The sequence below is a fragment of the Letharia lupina genome, assembly GCF_014066315.1.
Source record: "Letharia lupina isolate WasteWater1 chromosome Unknown contig_5, whole genome shotgun sequence".
NCBI lineage: Eukaryota > Fungi > Ascomycota > Lecanoromycetes > Lecanorales > Parmeliaceae > Letharia > Letharia lupina.
This window is the reverse complement of record NW_023502974.1, coordinates 2,147,000-2,162,585: the sequence shown is the minus strand read 5'-3', so window position 1 is coordinate 2,162,585 and position 15,586 is coordinate 2,147,000. Positions and strand designations below refer to the sequence as shown.

The following is a 15,586-nucleotide window of genomic DNA, read 5'->3' as shown; positions in this document are numbered from 1 at the left end:
GCCGCTTGCAAAATGTTGAAAAGGTGCATGATGAAAGGTGCAAGGAGATTTTATAACTTTTGTGTCGGTTGATCGGTTGGAGGTAATCGCTATTGGTTGTTTCGAGACGACTGTTCGATGGCGTGGTTTCTTGTGATGATAGAGGAACTGATGAGCAGTGGGATGGAGCTCCTTTTTATACGTGCACCAGCATCGTAAGGCTTCGTCCACCAAAAGCCTTGCGTGCACCGGTCACGGCACGCAATCAGTGTTGCAATGATGCTCTGTATAAGTGATTTCACACCAAAAGGGACCATAGCTAATCCCACAAGGCGGATGCTAGCGTAGAAGAAGATTCTGGAATATGCAGAGCGTACCAATCAGTTACCCCCCAGGATTCAGGGTGCAATGCAATGTAGAGTGATATGTAGGGTGACTCGTAACGCAATGCGACCCTATTGGCTGGCAGCCGAAATTTCTGACAGCAGGCCTGCAACAACTGCTTCGCTGCCTGGATTTCACCCCCTTTTCTCACCCACCATTATCGAGTTGCAGTCTTTCATGAGTCACTGCAGTGACAATTGAATGGATAGTCAAGATAAAACAACGCAAGCGTTACTGTTTTTTCACCAGTGGTGTTTGATATCCCATTTCGGTACGTACACGCTAGTGGATGCTTGACAATCCCTTCGCTTTTTGGAGGTCGCGGCCCCCATCATCGTTGAGTCACTGCTTCCAGAGATAACCTCGCAGCTTTCTACCGTAGCGACGGTATCTTCCAAAGCGTGACCGTTTACCCCAAAGAGCATAACGCCGCTTTATCCAGCACATTATGGGAACCTAGGATATTTCCTCACCGTAGTCCTCGACGGCAAAGTGGAAACTTTGGGCCAAGAGCACCCGGATCGTGTCGAGGCTACGGAAATGCTCGACCACCTCAATCTGCAAGCCCGGCCAGAGGGCGACGAGGCAGTTCGACGGATCGAATGGCAAAGGTTGATGGAAGCAAAGCGATGTAGCGTCAATGGTTCAGTGACGAACTATGACTTAGCCATTGCAGATCCCCATACGCCTTGACAAGTCGTATGTCCAGAGGGGGAGGATATGAGAAAAATGGAGGGGGGTTGAGGGAGTTCGACTGATCAGCTCTTTTCAAATATCAATTCCTTACTGCGTAGTAGATATCATATTGAACACAAAATCCGAGAAACTTTATTCAACAGGTGATAGGAATCAACCACCTGGGAAATGTCACAGGTTATTCCTTAGAGAAGCGCTGACTTGTGGCTCCGTACATGGTGAAACCCAAGGGTTTCGGCGGTCACGGTGTCCGCATTCTGGGCCTAAGACTAACCCCGGCAGTAGAGAGACGAACATGGGACCTTTTCGCGAAGCTTCAGCGTAGCATCTGCTTCATGTGGTGACCTTGATCGCTAACAGGTAGAATGTATGCTTATTTGTACCCTGAATGACCCATCCAGGGCGTGCTGTCGCGTGGGAGTCAAATGGGAACTACGAAACGATCAGAACTGGTCAGATTGAGAGCAAAAAATGTGTTCAATTGCTCCAGGCTGTATTGTTGTAGATGTATCAAAAAAACCATCTCTTTAGTTGTGTTGAAAAAAGTGTGGTTGGAGAGCAATTACTTTCGCTCTGATAGAAAGTTAACTGAGTATTATCAGTGCTCGAACGAGTGACTTTGGTAAAGCAGATTAAGTCCAAAATCAGCAGTTGCGACGTCAGAAACGCCAAGAGTGTTAAGGCAAAAGCAAGAAGTAGTAAGACAAAAGCCAGGAGTATTAGGATAAAAGCATGAATTAGTAAGACAAAAGCAAGGAGTATTAAGGGGCAGTTAAGTGCTTCAAATAACCAATGATGACGAGAGAGCAGTCCGTTTCCACCACTGATTCCAACGTGTTCCAAGCTGCCCTCGATTTGCAAACCCATGGCTACAGGTTCGAGAATGCGCAAGAGTTCGACGACCTACTCCCCAAGGCAATCAGAGCGCAAGCCCACAGTATTCCTCAGTAGACCAGCTGGCTGCCGAGTCGAGAATATGGTCCACGTCTAGACCCGTTGGTTCCTGGGTGCTCGGAGCGGTTGCGCCTTTCGTTACCATGGGCGCTACCATCGCGAAGGGAATAAAGACTGCGTTTTGTAGAGAGGCTAGGAGTGACGGCAAGTCTGGGTCTAGTAGTTCCGCGGGTGGTAGACTCGGGGTTGGCAGATTCGCCAGCGAAAGTAGATTCTTGTTTGAGGACAGTGGAAACAACTTTGCCAAGGGTTGGATTAATCGCTCCCGCGACGACGGGGGCAAATTTCATTGCGATAGGCGCAATGACCTTGATGGCCTCGGTGACGAAGTCAAAGAAGCCTTCCTCTTGCAACTGCTGGGGTGGGAACTTCATCACTGCTGTAAGGGCAGCGTCTGCGACAAGTGCACGCTGGGCAAGAGGATCAGCAGCCAGAAGGTGAGCGGCTGGGCCAGAGCTAGGTTCATCTTCAAAGGCTTCGGCGCCACCGGATTGTTTCAGTATGTCAAGTAGGATTGGAAGACCGTACTTGGCCGCAGCGGACACGCCTTTGCTGGCCAAACGACTACCTGCTTTGATGACATCCAGGAGACTTTCTTCTGAGCCATCGTCGATGGCAGATTCCTGAAGGTTCTGCTGCATAGACGCTTGAAGATGACCTAGAAAGGCCTCGGCCTTATGATCAGCTGGCTGGTCGATGGCGGAACTGTAGAGAACAGTCGGACGGAAATGTTCTGACCAGGTGGTTTCAGCACTTTCTGCGCCGGATGCTACCTTCTGGTTATAATTGTGGAGTGAGTCAAGTGCAATTCTCAGAGCAGGTTCCATCATAGCACCCATCACATGAGGAGCCGCCTTGCGGATGACAGGTAGCGCTTTCATGACTGTATCCTTCATGTCGTTGAAGATACTCTCCTCCAGATCGGGATGCATTTCTGCCGATTGAAGAGCGCTGAGCGTTGCCTCAGCCAGGATTGCTCTTTCCATGGAACCTTCATGCATGTCTTGTGCGTCCACGGCGCTCTCAGCGCCCGTCGTCTCGGTCATGATTTTACTAGCGGCATTCAAAGCGAATCCCGCCAGCGCACCGATAGGGCCTCCGCCAATGAGACCCAATCCAGTAGGAAGCGCAGATGCTACAGTCCTCAGCACGGTCATGAAACTTTCCTCGTCTGCCTCAGTTAGCTGGCTTTTAGCAATTAGAGTTCGGCCTTGAGCAATTCCGCCATTCTGGATGAGCTTGGTCATAGTAGATGTAGGTCGCTGATATTGAGAGCGGGGTTGTGTTTGGGGGGCCTCCGGTGGTTTAGAGGCCTCCGGTGTTTTGGGGGCCTTCGGTGTTTGGGCCCCCTCCGCTGCTTGAGAGGCGTGCTGCGCTTGGGAAGCATGAGGAGTTTCAACGTTGCGGGACTTGCAAAAATCGCAGATCGCAGAGCCAGTCGCAGCCATGCTACCCGGAATGCTTGAGCCATATCCCGACGGCACAGGAGCGGATATAGCTGTATTTCCTGTGACGGGAATGAGATTCAAGGCAGCATTTGGCAAGGGTAATCCGAAAGCAGCGATATAGTCTCCGTAAGGATTGCCGTATTTCCCAATGACCGAAGCAGAGTTGAATGAACCTCCGTACACGTGAGCTCCAATGGAGACCAGGTCGTGTTGTCTGAGGACTGGAGATCCAGAATTACCTGGTCGACGGGTGTTAGATGTCTCCACGTAAATATGTGTCACTATACACAAGACTCACCACCAAAAGTATCAATCTGATACTCCAACATAGTGTCGGCTTGTGTGGAGAGGTCAAAGTCTGTCGGAAGGAACATTTCGTACATGTGCGCTCCTTTCTCGCCAGTCTGCTTGTCGGTCAAGTCACCTGGATAGCCAACAACACCGAGGACTATTTTCCCTTGAGAAGGTGTCTCCTCAAATCGTAGGGGAGTAATTCCAGTGAAGGGTTTGTCGACTTGCATGAAGCTTACATCAAAGGATTTTTGACCTTTAGTTGTGACCCAGCCTTCGGTTGTGACGATTCTCTTGACATGCCTGAACTGAACGTTTGGGTCCTTCTCCGCCTGGTGCCCATCGTATCCAATGTATGCTTTCACTTCCGTAGCACGGCCCAGCTTGTGGCTCCAGTCGTAGCTGCAGTGTCCAGCAGTGACAAGGACGTCAGGCTTGATGAGCCAGCCGGTACCCATGGCCCAGCTACCAGGCTTTTGGAACTCGTAGTGAACGAAGAGCTTTACAATCGCTGCATAACTATGTGAGCGATGTGTACTGAATAAAAGCAATGGTGATTGAGTTACATCGGTATTTGCCGCCAGGTGCAAAGTGCATTTTGTCGACCAAGACACGCTCGTCTCCGTCTCCGATGACGCTTTCAGAGCTTTCATTTTTCATGTCAAGGGAGAAGGCAGCCTCGGGTGGTGGTGGTTGCGCGCGAGTAGGCTCGACATCCCACACGGCGGCCAAAGTTCGGCGCACCTCATATGCCTTGATGTTGAGGTTGAGCGCCGCATCTTTGATGTCTTGTGACTTTGCAACGGTGGTCTTGATGACGGCCATTTCGAACAATGGAAATTGTTCTAAGGGTTGTAGGAGTCCTGTTCAAAGTTAAGTTCAAAAAAGCAGCGATGGAAGATGTAGAGACGATGTTCTCGAGATATTGGCTTGAAAATGGCCAAGAGGGGGGATTGATGCCGTATTTATATTCCGGAGGCCTGGGACCTCGCTCTTCCATCACACGCGCACATGCTTGTGGTGGACACGAACTGAACACGACCAAGATCGCAAAGGAGGTGCTCCAAATGGTCCAGATTTCCATCAAAAACAGATTAACTACTGTTTCTGGAAAGGGTGGTAGCCATCTTGGAAAGGGGGAAGCCGTAATCCTTCGAAATCGAGCGCTTCAGCCTAGAAGAGCCAGCCATCGATCAATATACTTCAGTCTAGATTTCGGGGCGGCTTCAGCGATCAACATTGTTCCTCCTTTTTCGGGAAGTTAGTATATTCTGGGACAGAATGGTGGTCGTCTCGTGCACATTTATCAACCGGGAATGGCAGGTGCCCCTAGCCGACATTGAAAGGTTGTGTCAAATTGCAGACGTGAATTGGCGCGTCCGTTAATTCATGCAACAAGGATTGGATGGAAAAAGGTCCTAATGAACCAAGTAAATTGGCTCAATAATTCCTCCGACTCAGGCAGCCATCTCGAATCGACGGTTGCCGTAAGCAGAAAGCTCTCCTACTGGGATGATCCAAAATAGAAGGGGTTGGGGGGGCGGGACTGCTGCCGGCCCTAAGTCACGAAACACCTGATCGATGCCTTAGCAGTTTAATCTACAGTATTGTCAACGAGCTCAAACAAGACCCCTCAACGTATTGACCCCTGACAGAGAAATTCAAGAATATAGCATATAACAATGAGCCCAATGCTGATTGAATCTATGTTGCATGGGCCTTTCTTGGAGGCGCCTTCCAGGGGCCTTCTAGTAGACTCGAAAGAGCACATCTGAATTGACGTATGATGTGACGACCTGCATATGCAAACGCGAGGGCGAAGAGGCCCATCTGATGGACGAGATGTGACTGATTCATTAATTAACGACTTCGCCAATGGGGTCCAAGAATCGGGTCGTGGAGAGCATAATGTTACTGGTAGATCATTCGGTCGTGGCTTTGGAGGCAGGACCTTTTCGGGTAGTTCTGACCCATGCCCGAAATTGAAAATGGGGCTGGATGATCCATCAAGGGACCGCCGTCATCTCAGGTAACCGATCTTTGATCCAAAATCAGGAGTTACTGCAAGCCCAGACTCTCTACGTACCTCCGGGATTCCCTCTTGGCCTCGTGATTTCCTCGAAGGTCCAGAGTCGCACTTCCGCTTGTCATGAAACGCAGGGATTGAAAGGTGTTGAGACAAGGTGCGTCGTAACGAGAAAGCCAACCAGCAATGTAGATCCGAAAATCAAATTTGCTTCGTCTTTATCCGAACTGAAGGAAAACAGCCTCGAGTCCGGAAAGGAGCTGATTGAGCCATAGGGTGTGGGTGTGGGGGTTACAAGTGGCCAGAAGTGCAGAACTTGAATCGGCAGCCGGATGCTCGAGGTTGACAGCGGTTGACAGCGGAGGGAGGTTTCGGGACGGTCGGTAAGCCGGAAACAGCTTGGCAACTATTGAGATCATATCCCGCTGACACAATGGATGATGATTCTGGTCAGAACGCTTTGGAGTACTTCGTCGAATGACGGAACGTAGCCGTACATTTCGTTTCCCCTCGACTGGGGCTTGCAGTAAGACGTGAGCTGAAAGCTGAGATCGAGACATGCAAGCTCGAGTTTCGCAAGAACTTGCCGACTTGAAAGTGATGGTGGAGCTCTGCATCATGAATAACAAGGGCAATTCACAGACCCTTTGGATGTGGGATGGATGTGGGATGGATGGGGCGAGCATGCATAACACGCATTGGTTACTTTGGAGCATGCTCCACTCCCATAGGCTAATACATGGAAATCACAAACTAGCCGAAACTGGCAAGGCGGTTAATTCAGCTGTCAGGGCAGCGAAGCCACCACAGCCGCATGCTCAGCCACGGGTCACTGCCTGATCTGACACAAAGTTCCAAGCCTGAGCTCATCAGCAAAACATTCCGTGTCAGGGGAAACAAGATGAAGTTGGCGCAAAAGGGTATGAGTTCTCAGCTCTCTCCGCGCTGTCATATTGCATGACACCCCAAAGAAATTTAAGGAGCAGCTTAAAGTTGCGGAACTACACATTTGCCTCTGAAGCTCGCATTTGGGATGTCAATGTGACAGACGAGAATGTTATTGCAGAGTCGTTCTGCTTTGATCCAGAAGTTGTCGCATCTGGAGAACCCCAATTTTATCAGGAAATTAGCAAGCATACTTGCTTTTTCTTTCGGAACAATGCAGGGCAGAGTGCGTATCAAACGCTTGGGAAGCATGAAGAGATAGGACAAAAGCAATGCTAACGAGGATGACAGGTTATCAAGAGAACAGCGGAGGATGTTTATTGGGCCTCAAGCCGTAGTAGCATTGCTAGGCCGTGACGTGAAGCAAGAATCTATTGGACTGTCAAGCGGAAAATAGCATTCAGAAGACAATCCGAGCAATTTTATGTTCACATTACTCGATCCTTGAGAGTTTGCCGAAGGACGGAGGGCCGTGAGATAGACCGCTATGCAAGCCCTTGTCCAGAGGCAGGAGAACAAGGGCCGGGAACGCACCGGTGCGCAATATGAGGAGCAGAAATGCTTGATTTGCCAGACCTGCTACCCACGACGCCCAATTGTGCCTCGATGCCTCACAAGGCTCAACAACGACAGCATGGAAACCCGCTAGACGAAAGCGCCATCGCTGTCACTGTCATTCGGAAGACTGTTATGGATTTGGGACATGCTTCCAGAATCTGCTGCCTTAGGTGTTGACAGGTCGGGTTGTGCTTGCATTTCGTTGGCACCGGCGTTAACACCATCCTTGTCGGATCCTGACCTGGAGGCCCCGCTGCGTGGTGAATGCTCCGAGAATGCGACCACGATCTTTGGTGTAAGAGGAGATATAGCTTGCTTTCTCAAATGATCCTCATCGTCTGTGGATTCCCATCCTATCTCCTTAGCAAAATCGCCAAATGGCCTCGTTTGAGAGAAGTATTCATCAGCGCTGTCTTCACTAGAACAAGAATGCTGAGCCGCCTTTTTGCTTCTAGTTGTTGGTTCACTGTCGTCGGAGCTTGCGAAAGGGTCGAATAACGAGGCAGAATCCGACTCCCCAGTATCATCATCAACCTCCTTTGGCGCAGTCGCCGTTTCCGGCTTCCTCTTAGCTGTATGCCTTGTTTTGGCTGTTCTTTCCTCCAAACAATCGCTTTCAGAATCAGTGTCAGTGAGGAGAGATTCGACAGACACGAGGCTCGTAGGAAGTTTAGAGACACGTTTGGCTCCGGTAGCCGTGAGATTTTCTTCGACGACTTTAAGAGTGTAGCTTCATTCCGATGATGGCCCCTAGGAACGGTTATGATAGCATGGCGACTAGCCAAGATCCTTGCTTCTGCAATCTTCGTTGATAGACGTGCAGCATCCCGTATTCTGGCGGCGATAAGAATTTTGACTGTTATAGCAGGGTCATCTGCCAATGCGTTGAGATTTCTGAGGAGCGCAAGTGCGTTTTCCAGCCCCTTCCGATTCGTCTCCTGCTGTAGGATATCGACGTGATCGACAACGATCCATACACACTTCCCTTTTGCTGCTACCTCGAGGATTTCTAGAAACAACGCCCAGAGTTCTTCTACATCGTTTTGCGCATCTTGAAAATGCTGTTGAGTCAGTTCAACCGTCCGAACTGTGAATTGCTCATGATGGAGTGAGATAGATTTGGAGATCAAAGACTGAATCAGGATAGCGGCTGTGGTAATCGCATTTCCTGTGGAGTGTCCTTGGCAAAAATGTGCTAATGCCATGGAGTAATCAAGTCGTGCGCAATCATCTGCTAGGCGTGTGGAAAAGACAGAAGCCCAGTCTAGCTTGTGGCTTTGGTACGTGTCTACCCATAGGATTCCGGACTTCTCAGTCGACATCCAGCTTCTCATACTAGGATGTCTCAGCAAAGCCACGCAGTGCTGCCAGTCATAGGCGGTCAGAAGACGGCTGCCTGCTCTAATATAACTTTCTCGCTGATCAAATCGCTGAAGCTGTGGGAAAGCCTCATTCCGGAATTCGAGCAGAGTCTGCGGATCTGAGACGAAGTCTGCTAAATAGACTTGCGGTGTGAAGACTGGCAGAGCAAGTTGTGCGTTTGAGTCATTTAGATCTGGTCTGCCGGTGTCGTTCCTCCCATCAAATAGTGCAGTCTGCTGCAAAAGCAATTCATCGAATCTTTGCACCCACCTGGTGTCAAAATCCTGGAGCAGGCCGTCTATTTCCCTCTTTATTTCTTCCCTAATCTTCATTCGGAGTTGCTCGGATCCTGACTCTCGCTGTGGCGATTCCCTCTCCTCTCGCTGACGTTCCCATAGAGATTGAAGAAGACTTTGATTGCGAAGAGTTGCATGAAAGTGGCTGGCGCTGGCAATTTCATTGAATCCTTCGGATTTGTGTGTCTATCTGAGAAACCACTTTCTGGAATTTTGCTTCCCAAGGAAACGCGAAGGCTTCAATCACGCTGGCGAGTTTATTTTGGCATAGCATCGAAGAGCCTTGCCCAGAAATTTGGAGAAGCTCGCATATAGCGCAGCCACAGCCCTGAGGAGTGAATATTAGCACTTGGAGCCAGCAACATTCTGTGACTTCATACTCTACCATTTTGTCCGTCGGCGAATATGCAATCAATTGATTTACCAACCCGAGCTGCTCTCCAATAGAGAGCTAGTGTGATTCGACATTTTGTTTGAGCCTTGAGTGATTGATGTTTGCGACTAGGAGAAGCTTCGTGACGCCCCAAGCCAGAGCCACGTATTCCGGACACTGGTTCATAATCACATCTAGTAGTTTTGAAGATTCCAAAGCTACCGTAGAGAACCTTTCCAGCCCCTTGAAAGGTGTCTTTCGAGACTTCTGCTTGTCCAGAGCTGCTCTTGCCAAAGTATCGAGTTCTGCGACATCTGCTCGAATTCGCCAGAGTTCCCCCCATTTCTCGTTGCTCGCCTGCTTCTCGTACACTACAACAGTCTGACGTAATTGACTCAAGGAGGTTTGTATAGGCTCTCTGGAGGCAAGATTAGGGCAAGGTCCGGAGTGGTTTTCATGTCATTCTATACTTACTGAGAGACGAGGGCATCACCCCACTGGGCTTTGAAACCGTGGACATTAGCATTGCTGTGGGACCTCGTTACTCTTCTGACTTGCGACTCTGGATCTGCGATTATTGGGCTCCCGCCTGGTAGATGTTTACTGTGCAAGAATTCTTGGCCCGTTGACTTTCTTCGACCAATGGCCAATTTCTCGAGAAACACTTTTCGGCGCGGTCTTGGCGGTCTTGGCAACAGTCCTTCCAACGACAGTCCGTCTTCCTCGTCTTCTCCACTCGACATCTTGAATTATCTGTATATGTTAACATACCACATTTAGTTTATTGACAGCATCGAATGCCATCGATCAGCATGACTTTTACGCAGTCGGAGAGTCAGGCCAGAATCGAGATTGGTCTTGTGGGGGCTCGAGGAGCCACAGCCTTGCCCCACGCGCCCCAAAATCGCCAGTGTCGTCGTGCATGCACCACGCAGTCATAGTAGGTATGCGGTGTCACATCAGCCTACCTAGTGCTTACTGGGAGCCTCACTAGGCCGGTAACCGTGAGGTCCCATGTGACAAGCTTCTGATGCCCTTTGTTGATGCCCAAATCAAAGGAGCAGATACTGGCATCCTTTTCTCTTTTTATTTCGAGACCCATTAAAGCGGGTCTATTGCCCACTTCGCCCCTCATGTTTATATTTGAATGCACGTAATCATGTAAGGTGTGCATCTAAGATGCGATGCTATCTCCGCTTTGATATGCAAGGCTACTGAAGTCTGGCAATGCCGATCTATGATGGTGTGTAAGCCGAGCGGGAGCAATGCAGTAGGGTCTGCCTAGAGTGCCCAGATCTTGAACAAGGCTGCAGTTTCAAAACATGTCTCCAATCTCCGGTCTTTCTTTTCTCTCTCTATTCACTTTGAGCCTCATATACTAGAGAGAGCGGTGAGAAGAATTTTACCGAGTTTTGTCCTTCTAATGGTTCTACTTTGCTTGGTTGTGCCACCTTTGAACTTGATCCCCAAATCCAATGTCATTGTCAATTGACACATCTAGCAGCCCCAAATCAATGCAGAGCAATCTCACACCGTCTATCACGCTCAGACTCCTCAGGTTGCCCTTGTATCCGCGCAGACTTGGATCCACAAGATGACTTCCGTTAATTCCGACGATTCACCCTCCTCTCAAAGTCCTAAAACCCAACGATCAAAAAGTGGCTCCAAAAGCACCAACTCTCGCCGTCTTCAAGAGCTGCCAACAGGCTACGGCTACAATGACGTCAACGGCGAAGATAATCCAGCAAGCGTCCTCCAGAGCGACGACCGAAATCGCTCCGCTTATATCCAGGAGTTGCAAAGGACCATCGAAGCCCTTCGCGCTCAACAAGGGGCCCGTCGAGATCGTTTCGCCCAACCACGAAAGTCGCAATTTAGCGGCGAAGGAGATGAGCGTCACCACTTTGCTCACAGTAGAGAAGACCGCATACATCCACACCAATTTGAAAATGGCGAAGAAACGGAAAAGGGGTGGAAGCTGTAGATAAAACGTTGGAAAAGGGTGAACAATCGCCACGGCTTTTCGGACATCTACGATGAAAGCGAGAAAATAGAAGATATCCGGAAGAGGGAGCGGGAGATACGTAGTGGGGGTATAAAGCCTTCATTTTGTTCCATTTTGGCGACAAGGAAACTGACTGCGTTAGGCTACGTCCTTTCCGTCTACGATGAGTATGATGTAGATGGAAAATTAATGCACGTCCTTCTAGCAATACACTCAACTCCTTTGCTGGACCTGCTACGCCAAGTCATTACGTTCTTTCCGGGAGATGAATTCGACAATCTTAGAGGCAAAGATTCGACTGACGACACTGTGACTTTCATGGATCCATATATGATCTTCTTCGCATATAGAGCCCAGCTACGCCAGACTTTGAAGGGCGACTTTGCTGAAGATGCCAAGCAGCATGTAAGGATGCTGCTAGACTTTTTAAAGTCAGAACATCGTAAGGCTCCTTCTTGTCTTGATCTGCCCTGATATGTTCCCTTCCTGAGTTGCAAGACATGTTTCGAAGGTAGTAAGGATGTTCGCTTTTGATATCACTCTTAACAGCTGCTTCGTGACTCCCTTTGCGCCTCGATGAAGAAGTGCTGACCCGGAAATGTCCGATAGAGGTGACAGATGCGAAGTTGACAGAGATCGAAGACGGTCGTTGTAAAAAGATATCCTACGACAAGCTGTTTTTGCTATACCCTCCAAACACCGCTGTTTACGCGTGCAAAGGCGTGGATGATCGTCAAATCGTCGTCTACTCCCGTTCGGTGACGAATTGGAACACTAGGGGTCCGAACAGGACGATGAGGCTGACGTGTTGGGAAGTAACGTTTGAGGGAGGAACCTTCAAGCGTGACTTCTCGGAATGGAATATAGAGCCTTATTCCGGCGAAAAGAATATCAGTAATCTTGAGCTTGTGCCCGTGTAAGCTGCTTCTCCAGAATTTTATCCCCTAATCCACGCCACATTTGAATCGCGAGACATGTTACGGGATCAATTTGACTGCCGTGATCTATTCCGCCACTCCTGCTTGATCCCAAAGGTGAAAGTCACTGACTGGGGAAATACTAGGCGATACATGGAGAACGAGAAGGAGCTGCATAACAAACTCGTTGCCCGGGGTCGACGCTACTTTGAACTCAACAATGGAGCTTCGCTTCAGGACTATTACGGTGATAGGTTCCCTCGGGTCTACAAGGACGTAAGCACTTTCAAGCATCGTCGAGAGACGAGAAATGGCTGATGAAATCATTTAGGAGCCCGTGCGAGTGGTCGTTGATGAGGATACTTACTGGCGAAAGTATCCTCCGAGTAAGCAGGCATCTGCCGCGCCCAGTGCGGAGAGGCGCTGATTAGTCATTTCAGGTGTGGCAACCAATGAGGGCCCTTCACGAGATTATGGTTTCCCTGAAGGAGAAGAGGATCTTGTGGATCATGACGGTCAGCCTCTCGAAGACACGCTCCTGCGATGTTTCCCGGAGGTCGGCGTTCTCTCCATGCGCGACAAGGAATGGAGTGGGTGCTCCTCATAACGTTAGTGAATTTTATTGACTATCATTGCAGCGCTAGTAAAGGTGGATGACCTTAAGCCTGTCCGATTTCGGGAGAAAGCGTTTAGAAGATTGGTCATTAGGGACGATTATAAGAGGATCATTAAAGCTATGGTGGAAGCATATCGGCTGGAGAAACCGGGCTTCAGTGATATAGTGAGCGGTAAAGGGCGCGGTCTTACGATCTTGCTCCATGGCCCGCCTGGCACAGGCAAAACGCTTACCGCTGGTCAGTCTAATAATCATCTCTGTTCTGCCTTTCAAATGACTCCAAATCCAGCTGACCAGCAAAAGAATGCGTGGCAGAGAAACAGGAGTGTCCTCTTTTCACCATCAGTTGCGGAGACCTGGGTACCGAGCCAGAGCAATTGGAGGTCAAGCTGAAGGAGGTCTTCGAGTATGCCGTCACGTGGAAAGCCATACTCCTCCTCGACGAAGCCGACATCTTCCTCCAAGAAAGGGACGTCCACGACGTAAAGCGTAACGCCCTCGTCTCCATCTTTCTCCGCGAGCTCGAATACTTCGATGGCATCCTCTTCGTCCGTCCCCCTCCTCTCGTCTCCTCCCCTATCCATCCAGAAGAAACCCTCTAACGAAACCCAAACAGCTAACCACCAACCGTCCCGGCGACATTGACGAAGCCTTCGTCTCTCGCATCCACATCACCCTCGGCCTCAATTCCCTAACACGCGAAGAGCAGAGAAAGATCTGGACCATCTTCATCAAAGACTTGGACCTCTCGGACGCCGACAAGCGCGCCTTGCTCTAGTACGTCACTGAAAATTTCGGCGCCGATAATCTGAATGGGAGGCAGATTAGAAATACGGTCAGGACGGCGCTGGCCCTGGCGCAGTTGGGTCAGCAGCATGTGACTGCCGAGCATTTGGAGCATGTGGTCAAAATCGGGAGGGAGTATGCCGGGTATGTTAATAGTTTGAATCGGATGGGGAGTGAGGAGTATGCAGTGGCGCTTGGGCGGAGGGCGCCTGGGGCGTGAGAGGTCGGGGTTCTGGCGCACGAGATGGCTGCCTTGATCATGCACTGCGCCCTCTCCCCCCAAATCCTCGAGTCGCCTCGCCGCATTAATTGCATGGGTCCGTTTTGATATCTTTGTACATGTGGCAACGCAATCCTGTACCGTTATCCATCTCTGTACTATGTGAGCGTGGTGGAAGGGTAGGGAGTTTCCGCAGCAGTCGATTCGTATCTGCATGTATGTATGTACAATGAGTCTTTGGAAAAGTCCAACCCGGCCGACGGGCCTACTGACTATAGATGGCACGCGTTGACGTGGAGAGCATTTGAGGCTAGATGTTGGGAATACTCGCAGGACGCGATTGCAAGCCCATCGTCCCCATCGTCCTCTCCGCTGTACCGGCGACGCTGAGCCCATACCGCACCGCCGAAAGAACATATAATGTCTCGCTATAGGATGTGAAGGGGGATACCTGCGGATCTTCTCTCCCTCTCTCCCCGTTCGCATCCACCCACCTATTTCGACCTGACCTGACCTCGCCCTGTCTGCCCAACTCCGTTGCTATCAACTTCTTTCTAGCGCCCCTCAACCCTTGACACGCTGGATAGGGATGGGTCAGTATGAAGTCTTCCCTCAACGCGTCACCTACCTACCTACCTACCAACCTCATACGTTCAGAAGGCGTCTGCGAAGCCGGCGTCCGTGTTGGAAGGATTCAAGAGACTTGCATGCATGTGCGAGAATATGAATGGAGGGCGAGACTGGATGGGGAAAGGAGTGAGTGACTTAGATTGCGTCCGTGATGATCCTGTCCGTGCAATGATAAAGGATGAGTGAGTGATGCCCGTTTCTATCTGTTCCCCGAAGTCCGTGTTTTTATTAATACTATATAATATGGCAGATCGGCACGATCGTGTCGTCCATTTAATTGTTTAAAAGAAAGAAAAGAAAAAAGGAAAGATTGTCCATAGAGACAGAATGGATAGAATTACAAAGACTATCCAACTACTTTACTACCCCAACTCACCACCAGAGATTATGGGCCGCCTGAGCTTGGATGAATTCATCCGAACGACAACCAGCTGCACCTCAGCTCAGTGTTGAAAACAAGAACGGTAACGGAGTCCCCATTCATACACGTCCCATTTTCAAGAAAGTATCATTCTCTCACGGAGGTACGTACCAGTACATGACAGTTTGGGTGAGACGCTGCTCACCCAACCCACCCTTCGATCACGCGTCGGGGATGATGGTGAAGGATCGGCCGGAAAGGATGCATAGACGGTAGGACAATTCCAAGAACCGAGGAGCATGGCGAGCGAGGATGTGTGGAGGGAAGTTGTACGCATAACCTACAGCTGATACACACGAGCCCGATGATGATTCGACATTCAGAACGTCAAGCTCGCTCTCCCTTCCCGGCAACCCTCCCACACCGGGATGACGTTGACAGCATGCACCGCTGTGCTCGAAAGAAACTCCCGAGCCTGTCCAACTCACTCAAGAACCATCGACTAAGTAAATAATACATGGACGCATGCGTGCAAACCCCAGCGTTTCCAACTTCCCAATCAAACGCCTCATCTCAGGCCATGACCGCCTGCCAGACCCCCGGTCGAGAAACTCTGCAAGGAATCCCTCTCATGCACCACCGGCTTCCCCAGCATGCGCGCCTCCGCGTTCTCCCACACCGCGCTCCGAGCCGGCCTATCCTTCGCCCCCTTTGAGGTTCGTCTGAATCCATTCCCGGA

At 50.1% G+C, this 15,586-nt stretch overlaps 4 protein-coding genes across 4 annotated transcripts; 1 reads left to right on the top strand and 3 right to left on the bottom strand.

Annotated features, from left to right (window-relative positions):
- Positions 1–2,003: 2,003 nt before the first annotated feature.
- HO133_008839 (uncharacterized protein) lies at positions 2,004–4,577 on the bottom strand (the record flags this gene model as incomplete). Its single annotated transcript, XM_037299702.1, has 3 exons — positions 2,004–3,700; positions 3,760–4,263; positions 4,319–4,577. 3 exons carry the CDS (start codon positions 4,575–4,577, stop codon positions 2,004–2,006), a joined length of 2,460 nt encoding a protein of 819 aa, XP_037155703.1.
- A 2,791-nt stretch (positions 4,578–7,368) lies between these two features.
- On the bottom strand, positions 7,369–8,975 carry HO133_008838 (uncharacterized protein; the record flags this gene model as incomplete). The annotated part of the gene is made up of 2 exons (XM_037299701.1): positions 7,369–7,861; positions 7,936–8,975. 2 exons carry the CDS (start codon positions 8,973–8,975, stop codon positions 7,369–7,371), a joined length of 1,533 nt encoding a protein of 510 aa, XP_037155702.1.
- A 415-nt stretch (positions 8,976–9,390) lies between these two features.
- Positions 9,391–10,414, bottom strand: HO133_008837 (uncharacterized protein; the record flags this gene model as incomplete). The annotated part of the gene is made up of 3 exons (XM_037299700.1): positions 9,391–9,730; positions 9,787–10,055; positions 10,292–10,414. 3 exons carry the CDS (start codon positions 10,412–10,414, stop codon positions 9,391–9,393), a joined length of 732 nt encoding a protein of 243 aa, XP_037155701.1.
- A 492-nt stretch (positions 10,415–10,906) lies between these two features.
- On the top strand, positions 10,907–13,628 carry HO133_008836 (uncharacterized protein; the record flags this gene model as incomplete). The annotated part of the gene is made up of 9 exons (XM_037299699.1): positions 10,907–11,292; positions 11,314–11,722; positions 11,929–12,233; positions 12,381–12,510; positions 12,566–12,620; positions 12,675–12,824; positions 12,873–13,088; positions 13,154–13,398; positions 13,467–13,628. 9 exons carry the CDS (start codon positions 10,907–10,909, stop codon positions 13,626–13,628), a joined length of 2,058 nt encoding a protein of 685 aa, XP_037155700.1.
- Positions 13,629–15,586: the final 1,958 nt, after the last annotated feature.